Here is a 15,904-nt window from a genome sequence, read left to right on the forward strand (position 1 = left end):
AACACCCAAGGCTGCTCCTGATGGCACTAGCCATGAATCTGAGTGTTGCTGTTATCTGGCTTTACTTGAGAATTTTGTTTTCTGGCACTACAGAGTATGTGTATGTATCTGTTTCTTGGGACAGATACTCTTTTCAACTTGGCTCCCAGTTTCTCTATGTGGTTGTGTGGCACTGAGAAGGTTAAATAGGTAATACCAAAAGAGACAAAAGTTGTGTTACAAAGTCAACCAGAAATATGGTATTATGCTTAATGATTTATTAAGCAACAATGTCCTGACTTCTTTAAAAAAAAAAGCCTCAGTTTGCGTGTTTTTTTTTCAAAAAAATATTTCAGCAGAAATCTACGTGCCTGTGTATATTTGTATTTGTTTTCAACATGCCCTTCTCCGTCTGTCCTGATGTTCAATTAAAATGCAGATAATGTGTCCCAGCTTTTAAGATGAATCACTGCTGAAGTAATGTCATGTTTGGGCTAGCTTATCTCTTGATAAATACCTCTTCTGTCCACTGAGAGATAAAACTTTGTGACTACTGAGGTCTGTTTGGGGGTCTTACGGGCAGATAAGACTGTGTTACTTGCTTTTAATAAAACATATCAATTTACATTTGTTAAAGGACATTTGGATGCCATTTGCTATTGAGAAGGTGCCAGTGGCATAATCAAATTATAGTACTTATATGTGAAACTGGCTTTTCCATTTCATAAGTATTATAATTTATTGACAGGAGTGCTTCATTGAACCATCCTGTGCAAGTGTAGAGATCAAGAGCTTGAGCTGCAGTTGTAAGACCTCATTTAGCTGTCTAGCAGGAAAGATTGCTTTCCCTGAGTCTAATCCAGCAGGAGCCATGGAAGAACATTATCAGCTAGGTACAGAAATCTCAGGCAGCTCAGGTGTGTGGGATGTATGCAGATGCTGTGGTCTGGGGTCTGTCTCGCCATGACAGCCAGGCAGTCTGGGTTCTCACCACAGGGAATACTCTTCTCCTTCTGGGGGTTGTTTATGGACAGTGCTGGACTTGTAGAGGTACTTTAGCAGGAGAGATGTTGAGTCATGTGTAAGTGGTGAGCAGCCAGCTTCTCTAACCAAACAACTATCTGAAAAATTTGCTGTCTCTTATGTGTATGTAGGGAGTGGAAAAGAGATTTTCATGGACAGCTCTCTGAATACCAGTCTGCTCAGTGCCTCTGAAGAGATTCAGGAGGGAGAGGTTTCTGTGCAAGTCTGGGACATTGCTTGTACTAGTATAAAGTTTTATGGGGGTATGTATTTCTGAATCTATGCCCACTCCCTATTTGTGAGTCTGAGAATACAACTTTTTGGACTGTACTGCTCTGTTGAAGTAAAAGAATACAGGAATTTGTAGGCAAAGACTATTTTCATGTTCCACCGGGCATTCACTTCCATTTCAGATGCCGTGAAAGTGATTGAAACAGCAAAGTATACATATGTATGCGTATGTATTTGTGAAACATCTCTGTGCTCCTTAGAAGTGAGTTCCAGAAAAAAAACAACAACAAACAACTTTAAACTGCTCAGCTTATTAAGCACAGGCTGGAGTTTCATACAGTTCTGTTTGAAATATAAACAAGTAGAAGTCACAATGAAAACTGTTCAGTAATGTGAATTATGGACTGAAACAGCTGATTAGTTGTTGGCTTCTGTCTTCATGATCTGCTGTTCTGCCACTATAGAAAAACTATAAGGCAAGGAGAGAGAGAGGGAATTGGTGGAAGGGGTCCAGTGAAATGCAAACCATGACTGCGCCAGGAGGCTTCCTTATGCTTACTTGTGCTTGTCTTGCTCTTGGTCCAAGTTTGAGTGGCATTTTGGCTGTTTCTGCCTTCAGATCAGTAGAGCTCTTTGTGCTATGGCTAACCTAGTACCCCAGTCTGAATGCAGGGGTAAGGGAGAGGTAAATGGCAAATTCAGCATGGTATATGTGTGTGTTGATTTAGCACCTGCAATTTTCTCCTCTTGCAGGCGTTGTTCTTGATTCCAGACATATACTGTTATCTTGGTGAAGAGCTGCTTATGTGTGATCATGGAGTATGACATAAAGCATGACTTTGAAAAAAACCTTAACTAATATTTGGAGCAGGGCTAATGTTGATGGCACCAGTACCAACCTGTGTCCACAAACATAATTTCACATCTGGAGTGTCAATAGTGGGCTTAGGGTACTCTGGGTTAGGAAGAATCCCTATACCCTTGTCCTTGCCAAAGTCAGACCATCACTGTTATTTGTATTATTATTATTTAATCTTGCATTATGTTCAGGGGCTTCTTGCAAGTGACTCTGCTTGATTGTTTAGGTGGTAGAAGCGCATGGACTGTGCTCAGTGATCTTTACTATCCATTTTGTCTTGCAGATCGAGGGATTTTAATGGCTTTCAGGTAGAAGGGAAGTGGAGACAATCAAAATGAATTCTATGGACAGGCACATACAGCAGACCAATGACCGGCTGCAGTGCATAAAACAGGTAAGCAGAAGGTGGAGATCATTGCTGCTAGAGCATTATGTGGCAGGGTGCGTTGTGCGTTATGCTTGCCTATTGCTTCATGAATATCCTTGTCTCAGAGAGTGATAGTAACGAGATATGGTATTCTCATCAAAGAGAATATCTGTGGCAAGAGCTGGTGTATAAACCTCAAAAGCCAAACTTTCACCTTCCTAAGAAATCTTCAGTTTGGAGACTTATCACATCTGTCTCTGTTGAAAGCAGCATGTTGCTAGTTCTGCCAGCTCTGCCCTGAAGCTGTCACAGTGGACAGCCATTGTACTTGTGCTCTGAGCACAGTAATCCAAAATTTTGATGGGCAAGTTTTTATTCCAATCTAATGTCTGACCTAAGACCTGTACTACCTGGAGACTTGAACTTGGATGTCTGCATACCTGCAAGTGCTTGGGTTAATCAGTTTGCACGGAGATGTAAAAAATTTCATTTGCAAAGTAAAAGTTCCAGAAGCGTCTGTTTGTGAAGATGAAGGGCCCTTAGATTGATCCCACCGCGTTTCAGTGAGTTATAAGTCTCATTTACACATTTCCCCACTCTAACTGTGCTTGCAAACACTTTTGTAACCAGATTAAACTATAAAGGGAAGGATGGAACAAGCCAATGGCATCTTTCCCCACTGCATCCTTCTCAGTCAGCTTTGCTGTCTGATGTTGCAGGCAGCATGTATCATCCCCTCACACATGTTCTTCTCTGCATGCAAGAATCCTTACATGATCCTTAAAGGTCCTTTCCAACTTGAGATATTTTAAGAGTCTATGATTATCTGTTTCTACTCACTTAATTTCAACACTCTATGATTATGTTTTGCCATTTTTGCCTAGATATTACTAGAGGTTTATATTTTCTAGAATGTGGTCTAATGCAAAGGACAGAAAATGTGTGTTTATTTGCACATCTGGCCATGCAGATGCTTTGGGGGATATGAAAAAAGAACAGAATTCATACCTAAACCAACTGATTTTTTCTCTGTTTCTTTGTAAGATAAGATTTCAGAATAAATCAAACAAAGCTAGTTCATAGGTCAAGGGGCAGAAATACAAATCAATCCCTGCAAAATTGCTGATCATAATCCAGTCGTGGTCAGTGGTGCCTCTCTCTCTATTTCATCACTCTATGGTGAAATTTAATGTATCTCATGGCCCTTTAGAAGGCCTGAGGGAAATATGAATTTTGGCATTTCATCCCAATTTCTTATGAACAATTGTCTGGTTCAGAACAAGCATACTCTTGGCTAGCACAAATTGGCGTCCTCTTTGGCCATTCTAGCCCATAGCATGAAGAATGAAGTGACTTGCAGAACAATTTAACCTTCCAGCTATAAGAACAGACCTGTAGATCAAGTGGAGACAAATGGAGGATGCTGCTCAGTTCCTTTTTCTAGAGCTGTTGGGTTTTTTGCATAGAGAATTTGTGCTATTTTCATTAGATAAAAGAATATCAAATTACATTTCTTACAGTATTGAAGAGATATTTTTGCCATGTAATAGCTACTGTCAGTTACACCACTAACTCCATTTATACATTATACTGCTTTATATGGACAGCTAGGATATTCCTTCAGTGATGAAGGCTAAGGGGAAGGGAGAAAGGTCAGACTTGCCAGCATTCGTGGAGCATTCAGGGTTTTGTTTGATGCTGTGTGGAAGAAAGCTCAGGGTTTTCTGGTGGGCAGGAGCATGCTTACATAGCTGCTCTGTTTGTTCAGACAGCAAAGGATGCCTGATGAGGTATCCTACCTGGGTGTGCTTGTGAATTCATGGTGCCTGTGTTCTATACAGGCTTTCTCATAGCTCCGAGATCTTGTGCTTTTACCTTGACAGAAACTCTGACTAGCTTTTTGGAGGAGACTTATCTCTGTCACAGGGTCATCAATTTCCAGCTTGGAGACATTTACCCTGTTCTTTGAGACAGGTCATTAGCTGGCAAAATTAGTGTGGAACCACGAAGAGTAATTTCCAGTTCGCCCACAGAGAACTGGACCACACACTGTTATGTTCACATTGGTTTGGGGAGCAAAGCAGTACTTTGCATGGCCATGTCAATGTATCTTCACCAATTTTGGGGGTTAACTGAAAGGTCAGATGAAAACTCTGCCTGTCTTTTCTTCCCCAGTCTCTAGTCTTTTATCCTTTCTTCCTAGTCTGTGAACTAACAGTACTGATGTTCTCCTTAAGAGATGTGTGCTTTTGGGGTGGTTAACACAGCAGTGACATGCAGGGTGCACTGCAACAAGGGAGGAGGAAAACCCTCCTTCCTAGGTGCCTGGCATCTGCATTTTTGAGAACCTTGCTGGCAGTTAGTAGCTCATGCTACCAGACTGGAGAGCTGACTGCTTCCCTCCCTGCCCCTCACCCCAGCCCCTAAGAAATGCTATAAACAGTAACCCATGTGCCTCTTTAACTAGATCAGGTTTCAACACAGGGTCAAGACAGGCTTCTTTCTTCCCAGCCCTGTGACTTGAGACACCCACAATATCCTTGCTGACTTCTGTTCCAGGATCAAGGTTGTGTTTTGCCTTCATCTTTTTTAGAGCATTAAAGTTAAAAACCCGAAACTTGTATATGCTCAGCTAGTTAGGAAATGAAGTGTGTGTGTTAAGAAGTGTTTCAGATGAGATGAAAGGGCAAACTGAAGAGGTGGATGTGTATTTACACTTAAAGAAAAAAATCCAGACTTCTGTGGAAAGCTGGAACAGCTTGTGTGGTCTCTTTGTAACTGATTCCCTCAGTATTTTTAAGTGTATGTGCTTTAAAATGAAATACAGGGGTTTTTTTATGTATGGTGGAAAAAGCCAAAGTAACAGCCTTCCTTTAACACATGTAATTAGTTTGGCATGACACAGGAGACTCTTCAGGGTATGTTGATGGAGGATGGATCTTCAGGGTGCACACTTTTTTTCTTTAATACTTTGTCTGTACAAACAAAACCACAAAATTGTTTTGTGCTCAGCAAAGGTCTGCTAGCTCCTGAGAACTGCCCTGTTCAAGGCTGCAGCAATAATCTGTTTATCTGCCAAGTATTCAGGGCTCAGTTGGCTCTAATGTACTGCCCACCTTGGAACTCGGGGCAGCAGGAGGTGACTCGGGTGGGTGCAGAACTAAATTTGAGGGTTTCCCTCATGCCTGGGGCCCAGGCACAGCCTTCTGAAGGAGCCAGCTTGAGTCCCACTGCATAGGAAGACCTGAAAGATAATTGACTGGTTTTCTTAAACTTCCTCTTAATAGACAGATATATGGCTTAATTAAACACTGTCCATTATTTTCCTTACGTGATATGAGCAAATACCAGGCAAAAATCAGTGAGTTGCATGACATCTTCTGTCTACTCTCACCCTCATGGGTCCACTTTCAAAACTTAGAGCTATTTGAAATCTAGGGGCTTGTATCTTTTGTCATCTCTGTTTACTGTTAGTCAATTTGTAAAGATTCTATATATCTCTTCTGAAATTCTTGAAAAGAGGAAGATGAAGAAAATCTGTCTATATTTAAGTTACAAGGAAGCCACACCTTTCAGAATAGATGAGTGGTGTGTTTTTGCTGTGTTGAAGACAGTTATAAGGGCACATACTAGAGCTGTGCTGAAATTTAATATCACGTTAAATGGAAGTATGAAAAGGCTCCCTGGTGTCAAAAGTATTTGGTTGTGGTGAGAACAGAAAGGTTGGTTCTGCTGCTTGTGTCACATTATATCAGGACATGTGGAGAAATAGCATCAACTGATGCTGGATCACTTGGGGAATCCCACTTAACTGGAGACACATATGGCATAGCTGACTTCTAGAAACAGGTTAGCATTTCTCCTGTTTCCTTCAAGAAAGCTTGCTGAATTGCTGCAGTTGTGATGCTTTATAATGCCTACCATTCAGAGAGATATGCTAAAAGTTGTAATTGCTGTGTGTTTGTGTTGGTCTTTTCTAGCTCAGTTGGGAAACAAACAGACCCATTTCTTTCATCCTTCAGCAACTGGGTTTTGGTTGCTTGCAATTCAGGGGAAAACAGAATTATTTGTACATGTACACAACAGCATTTAAGCCCTGCGTTATTTCTTCCCAGCTAATTCTTCTACTCTTCAGCATTATTTTTGCAGTCTCATGTAAATGCTCAGCAGTCCTAAACATGCCATTCTTAATATATTTTGGACTGGTTAATATGGACTCGTATGAAATGATAGCTGAAATGGTTTTAATACAGCTTCATGAAAATTTCATTTTTCAAGAACTCTGAAAATGAGAAGTATTCTTACAAAAGGCTCATTTATTTAGAGTATGTGTTTTTTTTGTTGTAACCCATATGAATGTTACAGGTTTTTTAGCTGCTGAATATGAGCTAGGATGCAAAAGTAAGGCTAATGGTGAAAACGACCTTTCTTTTCTGTACAAAGACATTTAATGGGCCTTGAGTGTTACAGCTTACTGGTTGAATGGTCCATCAATGTCATCTTATTAGCTATAATTTTTTTATTTTTTTTTTTTTTTCCTGAGGCCTGGAGCAACAAATTCTTTGTCTGTTTTTGTGCTCAGTCTTGGAATATTCCTCTGCTGGAGTTAAGTATGTTCAGGAAGAACTGAGAAGCAGACCAGCTTTCCTGACTCTCGCCCATTTGGAAACTTGTCAATCAATATTCCTGACCTGTTAGATCCTGAATCCTGGTACGGACTGCTCTGGCTCAGGCAGTGAAGCCACAAGGGAAAGAGCTAAGAGGCAAAGTGGCAGAAGCACTTCTGGAGGGGAGGAAGAAGAAGACACCTTCTTGATGTTTGCAATATTTGGCTAGTTTGTTTATCTGATGAGATTCCAGTGGGCATAATAAAATCCATTGTCTTTACAGGCGGGCTGGTAAAGTTGGTGTGGGTACACTTCCCTGCTTCCCAATTACAGCACTCCTCATCAAGTGGATGTTAGTATTAACTGTTTTCAAAGAGAAAATACATGTAAGTCAGGGTCATGTACATGTACATTTACATGTACATACATGTAAATCTGAGTCAGTGCTTTTTTTTTTTCTCCCTGTTGTCAACTGACCTTATACTCTTGAGTAGTGTTACTTATTTTTGAAGGATGCGCTATTGACAATAATGTTGCAGTAAAGGGATGTTGTGATAATTCTTTGACGGCTTTAAACCACCTTGATTTGGAAAGAGCTGCATGGAAAAAACCATCAGCTCCAACTTTTCAAAATGCTGTGATACGAATCTCAAATTATTAAATGGTTCATAACATGTAATTATTTATGTAGACTTCCCACTTTGCCTGTGTGATAGAATTGTAAAATCATAGAATGTATGGGGTTGGAACGGACATTTAAAGGTCACCTAGTCCAGCTCCCCCTGCCATACACAGGCACCTTTTAAGCTAGATCAGTTTGCTCAGAGCCTGGTCAAGCCTGACCTTGAATATTTCCAGGAATGGGGACTCCACCACATCTCTGGGCAACCTGTTCCAGTGCTTCACTTCTCTCATTGTAAAGAACTTCTGTCTAATGTCTAATCTAAATCTGCCCTGCTCTAGTTTAAGGCCATTGCCCCTCATCCTATTGCTACAAGCCCTTGCAAATAATCTCTCCCAAGCTTTCCTGTAGGCCCCTCCAGGTACTGGAAGGTTGCTATAAGGTCTCCCAGGAGCTGCTTCCTCTCCAGGTTGAACAATCCCAGATTTCTCAGCCTGTCTTCATAGGAGAGATGCTCCAGCCCTTTGATTCTTTTTGTGGCCCTTCTCTGGACTTGTTCCAACAGGTCCATGTCCCTTTTGTGTTGAGGGCTCCATAGCTGGACACAGTACTCGAGATGGGGTCTTACAAGAGCAGAGTAGAGGGGGAAAATCACCTCCCTTGACTTGCTGGCCATGCTTCTTTTGATGCAGCCCAGGATGTGATCGGCCCTCTGGGCTGTGAGTGCACATTGCTTGCTCATGTCCAACTTTTTGTCCACCAATATCCCAGTTCTCTTTCTGTAGGTCTGCTCTTTATCACATCATCCCTAAGCCTGTATTGATAGCAAAGATTGCTCCTACCCAGGTACAGGACCTTACACTTGGCCTTGTTGAACCTCATGATGTTTATGTATGCCCACTGCTCTAGCTTGTCCATGTCCCTCTGGATAGCACCCTGTCCCTCTGGCATGTTGACCACACCACACAGCTTGGTGTCATCTACAAACTTGCTGAGGTTGCCCTCAATCCCTCTGTCTATATCATTTATGTAGATATTATACAGTGCTGGTCCCAGTACAGATCACTGAGGGACACCACTTATCACCCCTCTTCATCTGGATATTGAGCCATTGACCACTGCCCTCTGAATGCAACCATCCAGCCAATTCCTTATCCACTGAACAGTCTACCCATCAAACCCATATCTGTTGAACTTAGAGAGAAGTATGTTGTGGGGGATCATGTCAAAGGCCTTGCAGAAGTCCAGATAGATGACATCCGTAGGTCTTCCCTTGTCCAGTGATGTAGTCACTCCACTGTAGAAAGTCACTAGGTTGGTGAGGCAGGACTTTCCCTTATTAAAGCCATACTGGCTGTGTCAAAACACCTCGCTGTCCTCCATGTGCCTTGTCAGAGCTTCTAAGAGGATTTGTTCCATGATCTTCCCAGGCACAGAGGTGAGGCTGACAGGTCGATAGTTCTCAGGATCTTCTTTTCTACCCCTTTTAAAAATGGGTGTAATGTTTCCCTTTTTCCAGTCACTGGCGACTTCACCTGACTGCCCTGACTTTCCAAATATCATGGAAAGTGTCTTGGCAACTATATGAGCCAATTCCCTCAGGACTCAGGGATGCATCTCATCAGGTCCCATGGACTTATGCATGTTCAGGTTCCTCAGGTGATCCTGAACCTTGTCTTCACTATCCTTCACGTACTCTTCTGCTCAAAGACATTGTGAAACTAGATTTTATTTTGTAATGGAGGCAAGTAAACAAGTCTGGAACAAATAAGTCTATTTTCATCAATAAAAACAATTAATAGGTCAAGGTACTTCAGACTGAAACTACTTGCTGAAAATCACATGGGCATTAGAGAAGAAAGCTCCTGTATTGCTACATTGTCTATTGGAACGATAAAGAAGCCTTGGTATTGTTGCTGTAATCAAGTACAGAGACATCTTACACTAGCATGTTATAACAGGGAGTTATTAGTGGAAAATGGTTTGTTTCTGTTGCCAAGAAGAGTGAGTAAACTGGTTAGGCAAACTGATTTCATAATTTCGTTGAGCTGTAATTGAAAATTTAAAGATAGATTGGAGCCTTGCGCCACTGAGCATGGCCTTAGAGAAGAAAAAACAGTTGTACCTTTGTTTCTTGACTTTTTTTCCCATAAAATCACTCTTTGAGAGTGCTTAAGGAAATACAATTCAGAGCCCTCTGGTTTTGAGTGTTTTGTAAACCATACTGTTCTCAGTGCTTTCAGCTAGCATAACAGCAGCCCAGGTGCTGGTGGTAAGCAGGGTACAAAGATGGGCCTGTTTTACCATTTATCAGTACATGAACAGAAAGACATATTGCCACTAGTGTCCCCGATTTCTGTCTTCAGGAGATCTGGGTCACAGTCTTTGGACCCTAACGCCACGGTCTCCTCATATTCAGGGGAGGGTGTTGTCGAAAAGCAGTAGATGGGTTTATGACAAAATCAGTTTTTATTTGTTGCATGTTCCATTCCAGAAAGTTATATCAAAATATATAATAAATATATTGCAGTTACGTAGATATGAAAGGTAGAGAGCAGGAAGATGGCAATGTAATTCTGACCAGCAGACTTAGGGAGTGATTTTTGTTTAATTCTACTACCTTCTGTGCTTGAGGCTCAACATGTTAAATCCATCTCTAATGCTTTTGTAAACATACAAGCCAAGGTTGCAATATCTTTCCTTGCTTCTTGCATATGCACATAGATGCACAATCTTCCTCACAGATCTCATAGGAGAACCAGGTGGCAGACCAAGGCTATTAGAGTTCCAGGCATTCACCTTTTCTGAAAACAATACTGCTTTATACATACGCTCTGTATGAAATGAAGTGTATGAGAGAAGCATCTATGGAAATCTGCATTAGTACAGGTTTTGTTCCCTTACAGCTCTCTACTGGGCACCTTGCTTTTTTGCAGTTCAGTGATGTTTGTGGTTTTTATTTGTTCTCTTTCTCATGTTTTTTAGCCTGTGATCTCCTCCCTTTCATGTTGACTCCCCTGCTCATCTTACCCAGTACTTTCATGTACTTAAAATGTGATAAAGAGGTGCTGGTCTTTGCTCAGTATTTGCTGTTTTCCTTTGAGGAAGAAGCTATGGTGGACAAATGGGGCAAAGGTGACTCGCTTTCATTCTGTTTTTTGTAAGTAGGCATGGGTAACATGGCTTTAATCTCTCTGTCTTAGTGTATCTAGTGCTTCTTAAAATGTGAACTTAATAAAATATTTATAAAACCTTCAATTGAATGAGCCATGTAAGTGCAAGCTAATTCTATTAATTAGAGATCTCTCGATCTCACAAACACTAAATTGGGAGGGGGGGATTATCTGAATACAAAATGCACAGCTTGAGCCTTTTAATTTTTTGATAAATAAAACAATCTTTGATATTGAACAGGACTATAGAGAATTGAACTATATATAACCATATCCAGATAAACAAAAATCACTCTTGCAAAAGATAGAAAATAGCTCAATACTCCCCTCTATCCTCTTGAAACAGAAAAAGACCATTCATTTTGAATCTCGCATTGGAGATGAGCTGTGGTGTTTTGGTTTTTTTTTTGTACTAAGTATAGCTGCTTGTGGGTAAGGCCTTTGTATAATCACACTTGACTGTAAAAAATAGTAATAGAGAAACCACTTATTTCAGGTTAGGGCATTTTCTACATTTAAAGCATATCCTCAGTTTCTGCCTTGTATTTCTGTAACACCACTTGAGCTCTGCTGCAGCTAGTGGAGGGCATGCCAGGGAGAGAGAAAATTCTTGGTGGATAGGGATCTAAAGTACAGGCTTGTGTGTGGAAGGGGACTGGGGCTTGTGGTTGGGCTCACTCACAAAGCCTGTTCATGTTTTAAAGTAATGAAGGCTCTAATAATGTATTGCAGCAAATGACCCTTGTGGATTTGCAGGTTCTCTGCCGTTCACTTATGGTGCTGTGTAAGCTATCAAATTTAGGTCTGATGGGAACATACTTGTGTGCTGAGGCCAGACTTGTCTCCCCTTCATTACGCTATGTCATGGGTGTCTGACCAGGAATCTTGTTTACATTCTTTAGATAGGTGATTAATTTTCATTTGAGAGCAGAATGCCTTTTGCCCAACATGCAGGACTCTTCTGCTCCTGGATTGTTTCAGCTGAAGGGCATGTAATCTCTTTCTGTTCTTCTTGGTCCCTTTCTTTCCTGCTCTCCTCTTTGCTCCCTTTCAGTACCTCAGTGCATTTTCATTAGGTGTGATTGCAAGTGTGTCTGGATGAATGTTAAGACAGACATAAAAAAAAAAGTCTGAATTACCTTGCAGAATCTGCCAAAGCAGCTGGACAGCAAATCCTGTCTCTCAAGAGTGAGAGTGGGTATACACCAGAGTTAGAGAAGTCATGTAGGCAAGCCAAAGAGTGGATCAGCTTCTTCCTCAACCGGTATCAATTGGCTTAGTTCCAAGGAAACAATAGTTTCTGCATTAGTAGTTTTGAGCTTCCTTATTTTTATATATGAAGTTCAATAACTGCTGTATGTTTCCATTTGCTTTTAAATTCCTAGATTTTACCATTTGAGAATTTTAACTTCTATTGTTGTGAAGAAAGTCTTTAAAACCTACATGCCAGCAGCTGAAAATAGCAAGCAGATCATAGGAGCTTCAGAGTTGTATGCATGCATTTGAAATGTCACAAGCTCTTTGCAAAATTTATGGCATACTGAACATCTGGCTCATCTTTTGGAAAAGATGGATTTGGTACTGGCTTTTATACCACTTGAAATTCTGGACCTGTGGCAAAGTTTTGTAGAACTCATAGATTAACCTCTTGTCTAAACTAGGAATAACTGGGCTGAAGTCTGAGGATTAACCCCAGAGTAAATATGTACAATGTGAACACTAAAAATCAGTTTTTGCTTTTGGCACCTCAATTTGTGTAGAGGCAGGAGGAGTATTTATACGGTGAACTTAACTTTGTCTTCCTCTTATATTGATAGTATAGCTCCACCTTCAGGAGAAGTTTTGTGATGCGTTCAATCCACAGTGTGGGTTACTGAAAGCAGAGTCCTGGTACCTTCCCAGTCCTACCCTGTGCTTGCTGCCACCTTCTTTAAGTCAGGTCTGTTGATCCCATGGTTATGTAGGGAATCTCAGTGATGGCTGAAAATCAGTATTTGGGAGGTTAATTCATGGTCAGAACAGGACGCATGGACTGAGGCATTGGAAGGGGTGGAAGTGTAGGTGGTTTGAGGAAGAAGCTGTCAGGTGCAACCTGCTAAGCATAATCAAGAAAATGTATCCTTAGGTTTAGGTCAACTTCAGTCTAGTATTAGTATGAAAAGATGATGTGCTGTAACCTGTAACCATTCCTGTGAGCTCCGAAGTGGCCTGCTGCTGGAGTGATGCACACTGCTGCTATCTCCCCTGCTAGTGCTAAGGTTCAAGGAGCTGTGCTGCATGCCGTTTTGGTGAGCCAATGCAGCTGAAATGATTGGCACAGGATGAGGCTAGTTCCCCATGCAGGTGTGCATCCTCTTGTGCTGTGCAGGAGAGCAGGCAGAAGGCAGAGCCATGGGAGGCTAGTGCTTTCATTAGCTGGCAGTGCTTGTGGAACAGCAGCCATAGCTTTCTGTCTTGCAAGGAGAGTGAGCTGCCTCCTGGATTTCATTTTCCCCATTGGTTTACCACAAGTTTTGCTAAGTGTGCAGCCTTGCCACACACTGTGTAGCAAGGAGTTAATTTCAGAGTGAAGAAAAGACTACCTACCATGTAGCAATGTTTTCTTTTTCTGTGCAGTCAAAAGCTCTGTGTGTTGCTAATGTAAAATTCCCAGACTTGTTGATTAGTGAAGCTAGACAGTAGACAGGGTCCAAGTGGCTAACCATGTGAGAAATTCAGTGACTGTAGGCTACTGTTAATTAACCTAGAATCTAGCAACATGGCATAGTGTCTGTGTGATAAGTTTTATTATCTTCAGCAGCTCAATTAAATCAAGGAGTGAGACACAGAGCAGACGTAACTCAGCAAAATAAATAGACAGCTTGAGTCAGACTTCATAATTTGGTGCGACACCACGTAAATAAATGCAATAACTTGTTTAGCATAGTTAAACAGATTGCTGCTCAAAAACTTATTTGCATGACATCTCATTTTGAATAGGTTAAGTTGTGGCAAATTAGGTCTGTGCCTTCAGTCTGAGGTATTCCTCAGAAAAGAGAGAAAAAAATCCTCCACCAGAGACACGTCATTTGTAAATTGAAATTCTACATTTATTTTCTATAATTGGAACATATGGGTTCCATGTTTAAATGGCTCATGTTCCATACCATTGTTGTCATGTTAGCATTTCTTGATATGTGTATGAGATAACTTTAACCCTCTGTAATTGAACTTAATTTTGACTGTTACTCTTCCATTACTTACTAGACTGTTCTGCCTAAGATACACAAGGGTACATATGTGTTGCAGTCCTCTGTATTTAGAGGAGATATGGCTGTTGTCCTGACCATATTTCAATGTGGAACATTGGTTTCCTACTCTAAAATCATATTGAGTCTTTGGTTGCAGGAAGTGGTTTGCATCCAGTTTGACAGGGGTGTGTAGACTGAAAGTATTCAATTGTGCTTTAGGATGCTTTAAAAAAATAAATCTCTATTATATATGCCGATTTCACTTATAGGGTCATGAATTCATATGTGGGATGAAGCTTATACTTTTGGGACCATTGTAGAGTTTTACTGCGTATGAAGACTTTTTGATCATCTAATTGGAAGGGAGTAACAATTGCAATAAATGACTGTATTTTGCAATTGCCATGTATTAGCTGTTGTGTAACTCCCCCGTGTGAATGTTTGTCAATCCCTCCCCCCAGGTGACTACAAGCCTGTGGACAGGCACACAGTTGCTGTGAAATCTAGTGATCTTGGGTGTCCTAGTGTGCTGGCATCCTCTGCCCAGTTGTCCACTTTAATTTAAAAGACTGTCTATTCTTTGTATAAATGAAACTTCTAAGGCAGAGGTGGTCATGAGCAGCAGATAGCTGTTTCTGTCTTCCCTGGAATCCAGCCCAAATGTCAGTCCAGTCCTCAGAAGGGGGCTTTGTTGGTACAATTCTCTCTTACTGGACTCTTGTTGAGAGCAAAGTCCATTGCTTTTTCTCCATCTCTCTACACCAAGCTGTTAATTGAAGTGCTACAAATAACACAAGATTCCTTCCAAGACCGAAAATAAATGACTCTGCGAGACTGTCTCTTCAAAGCAATACCTGGTGATCCCTGCAATAAGAGTACCCTCACATGCATCAAGTATTTCTGATTCAAGTTTAGAAAATCATAGGGGGTTTGAGTTATAAGTTATTACACTGAAAATTGTATTCGGTTTTGAAATAATGGAAATTGTCACATTTCACAAATAGCCTTCTAAAAAGCACATGATACTGAAAGCAATCTGGTAAATAACTGATTCATTCAATTCATTGGCTTAGTTAATCTCTGCTCCAGATTTTATTCATACAAATCCTCTCCACTTGTTGAAAACACCATTGCTTGCTAGCATGGTGTGAAGCTGGCCCTTCACAAATAGATTTGAAGAGACACCAAGATATGTGTCACAGCAAGAATCTGATTCATTGTCACCTTTCTCTAAACCATCTACTAATGAGGTGATTTTTTTTTCCTTGTTTACATGAAGCACTGTTTCAGACTCCGCTCTTCAGGCACACGCCTTGCTTCTGTCAAAATGGTGCCAGTAATTTCAGTTGAAGGGGACAGAGCCATGCATGGAAGATGCTTCACAAGGAAGCTGATAGATGGATGTGGCATAAGCTTTATTTTTTACTTCTGTTCTTGGATCAAGAGCTAAGCAAATCTCTTGAGTTTCTTGTTTGTTGAATATAGTAGATGTAATATTCTTCTCAAGCTGGCTTTTTGTTGTGAGGATGTAGATGACACTGGGTCTTTTTTTCCTAGGTGCAGTGTTTAAGCTGTCAATGAATAAAAAGTCATAGCAGTCATTTGGAATGTCTTACCGTGTAACACAGGGAAGGAATTGCACCTGCCTTCATTCTTTGATTCATGCTGGATCTTTTCTTTGATTTCTAGAAAAGTAACCTTGCTCTCTAACACAAAAAAGAAAAATCTGAGCAAAACCTTAATTTAAAAATATTTAAAAGGCAAAAAGCATTGAGAAATATGTTACAGACAGACCTGCATGTGGTATTACTAG

General features: G+C 40.8%; 1 protein-coding gene across 6 annotated transcripts in view; it reads left to right on the forward strand.

Annotated features, from left to right (window-relative positions):
* ZMIZ1 (zinc finger MIZ-type containing 1) overlaps positions 1-15,904 on the forward strand; it is a 345,681-nt gene that overhangs the window by 189,667 nt on the left and 140,110 nt on the right. For all 6 annotated transcript variants that reach the window (XM_051617531.1, XM_051617530.1, XM_051617534.1 and 3 more), the window contains one exon: positions 2,376-2,486. In XM_051617531.1, coding sequence (XP_051473491.1) covers positions 2,427-2,486 — 60 coding nt within the window. In that variant the 5' untranslated portion in view covers positions 2,376-2,426. The remainder of the gene's footprint in view (positions 1-2,375; positions 2,487-15,904) is intronic.

Source organism: Apus apus, chromosome 4 (genome assembly GCF_020740795.1).
Source record: "Apus apus isolate bApuApu2 chromosome 4, bApuApu2.pri.cur, whole genome shotgun sequence".
In the NCBI taxonomy this organism is placed as follows: domain Eukaryota; kingdom Metazoa; phylum Chordata; class Aves; order Apodiformes; family Apodidae; genus Apus; species Apus apus.